General features: G+C 44.8%; 1 protein-coding gene across 1 annotated transcript in view; it reads right to left on the bottom strand.

Annotated features, from left to right (window-relative positions):
* The window catches only part of LOC139027474 (aspartyl aminopeptidase-like), a 30,223-nt gene extending 21,160 nt beyond the window's left edge, over positions 1 to 9,063 (bottom strand). The window contains 18 exon segments of the mRNA XM_070442709.1: positions 2,293 to 2,431; positions 2,433 to 2,450; positions 2,869 to 2,936; positions 2,939 to 2,994; positions 2,996 to 3,032; positions 4,114 to 4,216; positions 4,466 to 4,505; positions 5,165 to 5,325; positions 5,808 to 5,891; positions 6,177 to 6,254; positions 6,339 to 6,446; positions 6,598 to 6,682; positions 7,048 to 7,172; positions 7,346 to 7,471; positions 7,731 to 7,844; positions 7,981 to 8,069; positions 8,515 to 8,605; positions 8,973 to 9,063. Coding sequence (XP_070298810.1) covers positions 2,293 to 2,431; positions 2,433 to 2,450; positions 2,869 to 2,936; positions 2,939 to 2,994; positions 2,996 to 3,032; positions 4,114 to 4,216; positions 4,466 to 4,505; positions 5,165 to 5,325; positions 5,808 to 5,891; positions 6,177 to 6,254; positions 6,339 to 6,446; positions 6,598 to 6,682; positions 7,048 to 7,172; positions 7,346 to 7,471; positions 7,731 to 7,844; positions 7,981 to 8,069; positions 8,515 to 8,605; positions 8,973 to 8,978 — 1,528 coding nt within the window. The 5' untranslated portion in view covers positions 8,979 to 9,063.
* Positions 9,064 to 9,448: the final 385 nt, after the last annotated feature.

Below are 9,448 nucleotides of genomic sequence, written 5' to 3'. Positions count from 1 at the left end.
CCTGACACAAAACCAAACCCCTAATCTTCTGACTTTGAATGACGTGAAGAAGCGCTCTCCCTCGCTCTCAAACAGTTTTGTTTTTATTAGCGCGCCGAGCCAAGGCGTGGGGCACAGCAGGCTATTACTGGCCTTGCTCCACTATTATTGCGGAGAGGAGCTATGATGAATCATGCCTGACGCTGTTTTCGCAAAACCCATAATTCAATCCAAGCAGAAGTCTATAGCCTCAAGTCACTTATCAAACCAGTGTACTGTGACGCAATTTCACATTCAGCCTACATAATAGCATAAACAAACATAACTGACACCCAGAAATTATGTTGAATAACATCTGAATCTCTCAATTTCTTAACATTTGTAAAGTAAATTCACGTTGTTCATAACACTATGCTACAATGCAAGAAAAGCAAACAGTATGGTGAGATACTAAAATAATTGAGCATATGTGGCTATATCTTAGGTTGCTATTCTGACAAATCCAGTTTGAAGTAAGTAGCAGAATATGGCTCATGGTCCCCGTCAATATATTGCATTGATTTACTCACTATACGCTATTGCCTTGGCTGAGATTTCTAAATGGCTGTGTATGTAGACCTGTTACCTGCCTCTGTGAGTGACTCAGTTCATTTTTCTCCCTTACCGTATCTGCTTGACATCCCCGTCTGATAGCACACCGTCATCACACATAGCACGCTCCATAGTCGCTGAGATCCCATGGTTTTCCCCAAGACAGACAGAGCTGTTGAGCGGTGCGTTTTAAACCCTCATGATCCTTGTCAACTATCGGAGGGACTTTCTAATGCCGCACATCCACTCCGACTCCAAAGGAAGGACGTGGATTTTCGGCAGCAGAAGCGCACCAACTGTGCGTGCGACAGCAAGTGTTGCGAGAAATGTGTAAATCCCGGGATGCGCGCTGCTTCGGATCAGGAGCGGAAGGGGTTAGTCTTTCTGCATGGCTGGTTTACCTTTGGGAGACCCACCATTGCATCATAGCCCACTGGGCGAAATTAACAAAGTTAAAGTAATTTTTACCATGTATTCCTCAGTTCCTCTAATTATACTTAAGAAAAATATAAAACGCAACATGTAAAGTGTTGGTCCCATGTTTCATGAGCTGATATAAAATATCCCAGAAATGTTCCATACTCACAAAAAGCTTATTTCTCTCAAATTGTGCACAAATGTGTTTACGTCCCTGTTAGTGATAATTCCTCCTTTGCCAAGATAATCCATCCACCTGATAGGTGTGGCATATCAAGAAACTGATTAAACAGCATGATCATTACACAGGTGCACCCTGTGCAGGGAACAACAAAAGGCCACTCTAAAATGTACAGTTTTGTCACAACACAATGCCACAGATGTCTCAAGTTGAGGGAGCGTGTAATTGGCATGCTAACTGCAGGAATGTCCAACAGAGCTGTTGCCAGAGAACTGAATGTTCATTTCTCTACCATAAGCCGCTTCCAACCTCGTCTAACCACGCCAGCCCAGGACTGGACAGCTGAATGAACTGAGAGTATGTTCTGTCTGAAATAAACCCTTTGGTGGGGAAAAACCCATTCTGATTGGCTGGGCATGGCTCTCAAGTGGGTGGGCTATATGCCCTCCTAGGCCCACCATGCTGCACCCGTGCCGAGTAGTGTGAAATCCATCGATTAGGGCCTAATGAATTTATTTATATTGACTGATTTCCTTATATGAACTGTAACTCAGTAAATTGTTGTGTAAAATTTTTGTTCAGTATATTTGTCAACATTGTATGTGTGTTCACCACTGTACTAGACTTGCTATAGAGTGTGGGCCAAACACTTTATTTGAATTGGAGATCCAGTGCAACATAAGAGGCAGCGGTTAGAGAAGCAGGCGTCAACCAGAGGGTTGCCGGTTCGAATCCAACTCAAGAGGGGAACATCTAGTGCGAAATGCATCATCTGCCGTTGTGCCTTTCAGCAAGTCACTTAACCCATATGATTGGTCCAGGCACTGCAGTTTCCATTGCTTCCAGCCTGTTGGGCTATATGTTGCGGATCTCTCTGGGGGGCTGTGAGCCTAAGATAATGTATGCTCTATGTAAATTAATGGACATTAAAGTACATCTAAAATTATCCTATGACCTCACGAATTAGTCAGTTTCGTATTAGAACGAGTCAGCAAAAACAAGGGAAGGAGAGAGGATGTGTAGATTAAAGATGTAATTATTTTATAAACCATTTCAGTTCATCAGAAAATCAATTTGAATGAACTTTCCTTGCCTCTGAATGTGTGCAAAATGTTCTGCTGCACTGTGTTCATAGACGGTGTCCAGATATACAAATAACACAGTGTGTAGAGAGACCCAGAGGAGGACATCTGGCTGTCTCTTCGTCCATGTTGTGTCCTTTCCCCAGGCTAGTCCACAAGTCACCATGTCTCTCACAGTGGAGGAAGAGCTCAAAGAAGCCCTAGGTAAGAACAGACAAAGACACATGATCATACACCAACTCAGTGAGACATTATCGGTTCACTATGTCTGGTCAGATTACAACACAATTAGACCCATAGAATGTACTGACTGTCTGCATACCACTTTCACACTATCGTGCTGTTCCCAACCGCACTGTGCTGGTTCGATATTTTTCCTTCCACATTGTCCAGCAACTACAGTAGATGCTACCCAGGCCAGGCAGAACCGCTTGGCTCAGTTTAGCTCATAGAAAAACAGCAGAGTGAAAAGGGATCATGTTGATGGAGTGTCAGGATTTTGGGGTCTTCCAAAGCCACATTTCCTAATTGACAACATTCAAGGAATTGGAATTTTAGTGTACTTCCTGACTTGAAATTGACCCCAACCCTGGAGTGGGTTAGTACAGGGTCCAGTACCTTGAATAGGCTGGTAGACTGGAGCACTCCGGAGGTGCAGCACATCTCCCTGATGGAGTGCATGGCAGCTGGGGGGCACCGATGTCCAGCACGGGGATCCCCAGGCGGGAAGACAGGATGGGCCGATGGTGGTCCCACAGGGCTGTCGTTACGCACCATCACATTACCTGGGCCACAGAAACAGGTCAGGAGGGTAATGAATTAACACATGCTTACAAGGTACAGTTGAAGCATCTGTGGAAAGAATACACAAATGTACTGTTACATTCAGTTTTATTGATTACATTTCCATGTGACATGGATGCCCATTAATCAGTCCGGTATAAATTGGATGTCAGCTGTGTGGGGAAACTCAACATGTGTCAGAACTGGAACTGTCGTTTTCCTGCATCTCTGCTATTTACTGGCTTTACACCAGTCCTCCTCTGAGTCCACATGGGTGTGAATGAGTGCACACTTCAGGAGGGAAATGGACCAGAGCCGTAGACTCACCAGAACTGAGGTGAATAAAGTGCCCGTGTGGAGCTGAACATCCTATCATCTACTCTTAAGAGGCAGAGGCTCTCGTTTCAGTCTCCCTCATCTCTCCCATAAGCTTGGTTTAAATCCCACTGCAACTAAAGGCTTGGTTTAAATCCACCTGCACTAAAGGCTTGGTTTAAATCCCCACCTGCACTAAGGCTTGGTTTAAATCCCCACTGCACTAAGCTTGGTTTAAATCCCCACCTACACTAAGGCTTGGTTTAAAATCCACATACACTAAGGCTTGTTTAAATCCCACGGCCACTAAGGCTTGGTTTAAAATCCCCACTACACTAAGGCTTGGTTTAAATCCCCACTGCACTAAGGCTTGGTTTAAATCCCCACTGCACTAAGGCTTGGTTTAAATCCCCACTAGACTAAGGCATGGTTTAAATCCCCACTACACTAAGGCTTGGTTTAAATCCCCACTGCACTAAGGCTTGGTTTAAAATCCCCACTGCACTAAGGCTTGGTTTAAATCCCCACTACACTAAGGCTTGGTTTAAATCCCCACTACACTAAGGCTTAGTTTAAATCCCCACTAGACTAAGGCTTGGTTTAAATCCCCACAGCACTAAGGCTTGGTTTAAATCACCACAGCACTACTTTGCTAGGAGATGTGCTCCTTGCAGAGTGGATTTAAGAAACAAGATCACAAACCCACGCATTGGACCAAGCACACAGTGAAACAAGTATGTATGAACAAATCACACGCGCCAATTACCTGTAGAGGCACACCAACACGACTGGCGATCTCTCTCAAGATGGAGGCTGTCACAGCCGTAGTGGCATAGCGCTGGTTACTGTTGAATTTAACTACAGGACCCTGAGAGAGAGAGAGAGAGAGAGAGGACATTTAGACAATCACACTGACTACAACTTCAGATATCTGTATAGAAAACATACATAAATAATTGTATAGCATGTCTGTCACAAATATTGCACAGGACCATCATGACTATTTTACCTAAATCTAATTGTAGACATTTTTTGCAAAAGATCCCAACAATATGTCCACCAGTTCTAATGGGGGTTTTCAGTGTGTATTGCTGAGGGGGTAATTTGAGCTCTGTACCTTGTGGAAGGCTGGTCTGTGGTTTTCATCATGCTTCTCCCTAGGGTGAAAATGAAAGTCGATTAAAACTATAAACACAGCAAACATCTTTCAAACAGTCTTCTGGTCCCAGCCGGCACAAAAACAGTACAACAGCTGTCAATTATAGATCTAATATAAAAGTGAGACTATTATTCCCCAGGCATACTGTACACAATATGCTGTTACTCTCCATAGAAAACATACAAACATTCACACTGTCTCTACCAGTCAGGTTCAAGAACAACATCCCAACTACCAGTCACACTTTAGAAAGGGTGGAGAATCAGGACACAATCTCTGACTGGTAGTTGGGGTGTTACTAGAGACAGAGGTTGTGTCCTGATTCTCCACCCTTTTTCTAAAGTGTGACTGGTAGTTGGGATGTTGTTCTAGAACCTGACTGGTATTTGGGATGATGTTCTAGAACCTGACTGCACTTGCACACTTTCTGTCATGGATCTAAAAACATTTGATTGGTGTAATAATGGGCTGGAGGGAGGCTCCACCATTAAATCCATGGCAGGAAGTAGACYCTTGGAAAATGGTGMAGAATTGGGATGCAACCACAGAGTGATTAACAGTACGGCGTTTCTACAAAGGGAGTAGGGGTAAACTGACTGGTAGTTGGAGTGTTACTATAGAGACGGAGTGATTGACAGGTTACTGTATGGTACTGACTGGTAGTTGGGGTGCAGGGCGTGGGCCATGTCTGCGCTGATCATGAAGGAGCGTGGCACCGCCTGCTGGAAGGCTGTGAGGTTGGTGGGGGAGGAGGACAGTCGACTCAGGATCAGCTCTGTCAGGTTGGACGCTGCCCCCTGGGCGCTCTCTGACCCCACCTACAGGCCACAGGGGGAAGTGTTAAGTGTTAGCACACCAGATAGGTTGTTCGACCAAACCTGTTCTCTCCTGTAGGTTTAACTCCAACCCTAATTTAGAGCACCTGATTCTATTAATTAGCGGGGTGATAGGCTAAATAAGCATTTTACAACTGGGGTTGGAGTCTAAACCTACAGGAGGGTATCTCTCCAGGAACAGGGTTGGAGAGCCCTGAGTTAGATATACAGGCCTTATTGACAAAACATCTAGAGTAGGAGTGCTGATCTGGATTAATTATAATTAAAATAAATTATCAGAGGGGGAACCTGATCCTATATCAGCACTCCTTATCAGAGATACTTTGTGAATATGTCCCCAGGGGGTTTTCCTGACCACCAGAACACTCTGTGCCCTAGTTATAGTTCATAGCTTATAGGCCAGTGATAAGAGAAGCCCAAGTCTACACAGAAGGAATTTAGCCAACACAGGATTGGGGTACGACCTCTTCATTGTCAAACAGAGTTACCATCCTGATGTTGGGGTCTGTGGCCAAAGAGTCTCCAGAGATGCAGGAGTCCATCAGAGCCTAGTGGACAGCAGAAAAGAGGGTAAAGGTTAGGGGAATGAAGGTTAAGGTTAAAGAGGAAGTAGAGGTTAGGAGAATGAATGGTAAGGTTAAGAGGACGTTCACATTATGGTGGTAGTCATGTTCCGATTCCTCTCGTCCCTCTCAAACACACTGGAGGAAAATATGTGAGGTTCCTACTCTCAGAGCTTTATGTACTTTGAGAAGGAGACCTGTTGTTGAGGTGGCTGGTGTTAGTGTCTGGAGGTGGAGTGTGAGTTGGAACAGAGGAGAGAGGAGACTCACCTGTAGGGCACAGTAGCAGCTGTGGAGGTTGTCCAGACGAGGGGAGTAGATGAACTCTTCAAACACYCCTCCAATTGCCTATGCAGCAGACACACGTCAGTAATCTGTTATCAATGTCATTAACAACAGAGGGGGTGGAGGTGTTGAGGAGAGGAGACTCACCCCTGGCTGAGTGTCAGCCAGACACAGCTCAAAGTCCAGCAGGGCCTCAGGCTGAACGTTCAGCTCTGAACACAGCACCTTGACCAGAGCCGGGTGGTGCTTCTCTGCCTGGACGAGTGACAGAGATGGAGAAATGTACTAATGTACTGAAGGCCTACTGAAGTTTAGTGATTAGTGTGTGTGATACATTYGACTGTGTATAACTGTATCTAGTACTGTAGAGTGTACAGTGAGAGATATGGATAGTTAAAAGTCTTACAACAGTGGTGGCATCGCAGGCATCCCCAGTGGAACAGCAGCCAGTCTCCAACTCCTCCTGCACAGCAGTGGCTAGGATGGGCACTCTATCACACACACAGTTACTAAATGCTTATTTTTCTGTCCAATTCATGTTTGTTCTCCTGGTCCCTTGAGGGGTGTATCTCAATAGTCTATAGCTGTCTCTTATACACATCTAGATGTGTATAAGAGACAGCTGCTTATTTTTCTGTCCAATTCATGTTTGTTCTCCTGGTCCCTTGAGGGGTGTATCTCAATAGTCTATAGTGGTCTCCTCCCCTTCAACTGCATTGATGTGAAAGAACAGAACAGGTGATGGCAAATTCCTGCCATACTGCCTTCCCCTGTCCTGTCATCAGATCAGTGTAGATGGAGAGGRGGCAAGGAGAGGAAGCCAGTTAAGACTTTTGAGATGCAATCTGGGACTTACAGGTGGTTCTCCTTGTTGGGGCCYAAGGAGTCGTTGATGTCCCTCTGGAGGTGGATGGCCAGGTGGGGGATCCTCATGATCGGCCGGGGCACGTGAACCAGACGATGGACCAGCTTATCTCCAGTCTGCACCACAATAACACAACAACTRCCATGTAAGGTCCTCTCACAAACACACCTCCATTCTCCAGACACACTTCAACACATAGTTCATGCAAGTTCAGAAACCTAAGAATGGGCCAACATTAATGTTTCAGTTGTGAATGAAGGGTTAGATGGGTAGGGTTACATTGCCATACCTTGACCATAACACGACCGGCGATGGTCAGATCACGGTCYAACCAGGTGTTCCAGATTCCTCCTCCGTAGCACTCCACCCCGACCTGCAGYCAGCCCTGTTTGGTCTTCTTGGACCGTGGCTTAATCTGAATCAACCACACAGAGAGAGAAGGGTGTCAAGTTAGRGACCAAATACAAGTATGACCTACTATCCCCAGTGGTTGGCGAAGTTAGRCCTGGGTCGTGTTCAGTAGGGTACACCGTAGCAAATCGTTTGGCAACGGAAAACTAATATTTTTGTTCTTAAAAATGGACAAGTTCAGACATTACCTCCCTGTTTCAAAACATTTTGTCCCTAATGAACATGGCCCAGTTCTTTGCACCTGTGTAGAATTTCATCCTTACCCTCAGACAGGGGCTGTCTGTGTGTGCTCCAATCATAGTGAAGCCATTGCCTGGCTGGAAATGTCCGCCCACAGCAAAAGCYATGATGGAGGAGTAGTTACGGGTCACAAAGTACTGTTGAGAGAAAAGGAGTAGTTAATTCTCAATCAAGCACAGTTTGACAGGAAAATATTATTTGATCCCTGTATGATGAAGCCCTATAATGCTGTGTAGATCAGTGTGGGACTGGAACCTCCATGTACTGACTGACCTTACTGGCAGGCTTGATGTTCCACTGCTCAGTCTCCTTCAGCTCAGTAAAGCCAGCCCCCAGCAGACGAGACTTACACTCCTCAACCACTGCTCACAAATAGGACAGAGTGAAAAGAGCAGGACATTAACTTCAAGCCACCTCGTTCCTTTTATGAGTTACAACCTGTGCAACCGGGGGACATATAAATTAAATGTCTGATAAGAGGGTGGCTTTAAGACAGCTCAGGAGGGGATCTAGGCCAAGGATAGTGTGAATGGACTGTACATGGATCAGAGTGCAAAGGTAGGCTGCACAACAAAACGGCATCAGTACAGGCTCAGAAAGAGGACATCCGCCTGKAAGATATCTATCTTATTTAAAGATCAAGGTCCATTCAAGTTAGGTTGGAATAGTCTCCCACTGCATTTGGTTACATGCTCTTGACAGCTACATGCCTACAAAATATTATATTGCCATTGTTCTGAACCTGTAGCACTCACACCATTTCTTTAACTATCAAACTACCAGTCCTAGAATGATTTGTGTTCTGACCGTGGTATGGAGACACTCCTTTGTTCACGAACTGGAGGAACTCCTTGGCAGCAGTCTGCACAGCTTCCTTTGAACTTTTCATGATCAGTGACTAGTGAAAGCAGAAGGATAACGTTACATGCCCTGCCTGACACAGCATTGTARAGCATTGGGAAGCAAAACAGAAAGAGAMATTGCTGAACAGCAAGCAAAATACAATTTAGCAAGAAGCAGTGTCATAACATGACAGACTGTATGGCTAGTCCAAAAACAGAATACACGTTWAGCTGAGTGAAGAATTAGACAGCAAGCTAATCCTTGCTTGCTTGCTAGCTAAATTAGCTACATTAGCTAGCCAACACATTGTAATGCAAACCTTAGACACAGCAAACGCAGCTTCTAAAAGTTGAATCAGACCACTCTGTGCTAGCTACACCGATTAATAAACCGACTGCAAAATCATAATTTATGGCGCTTACCTGCATAAATGTTTAACTGGACTTTTAAACTCTGTACCCGGTGTAAAGCACCCGAGAAATCTGACAGATTTGATAAAGACCACCGATGTAGAAACTAACAATGGGTKATTTGAGGGGAGGGGAACGTGGTATTGCCCTCTGCTGGCCAGGGGGTGAAAGGGAAACAAACAGTGGATAAGAACCAAATACAGTACACACAAGATCATTCCAAGCATCCAACTTGGCCCACTAATACTAGACATTTTAAAGATTGGAGACAATTTGGGAAGGATGACAGTCAACCAGGGATCAGTTTTCCCCACTTTTCTACAAAATGTTTAAAGGATACGTATATATGGCATTTTTTAGCAATTTTATTGTGCTTTCCAGACCCCCTCAAACATTTTAAACAATCAATGGGCTGTATGTACCAATTATTTATGGAGATATGGTCATGTGAATCTAGTCTAATATCGCCCCATGCACATAGCTGGTTG

This window comes from Salvelinus sp. IW2-2015, unplaced genomic scaffold (assembly GCF_002910315.2).
Source record: "Salvelinus sp. IW2-2015 unplaced genomic scaffold, ASM291031v2 Un_scaffold16498, whole genome shotgun sequence".
Taxonomy (NCBI): domain Eukaryota; kingdom Metazoa; phylum Chordata; class Actinopteri; order Salmoniformes; family Salmonidae; genus Salvelinus; species Salvelinus sp. IW2-2015.
This window is presented reverse-complemented; position numbering and strand designations above follow the sequence as displayed.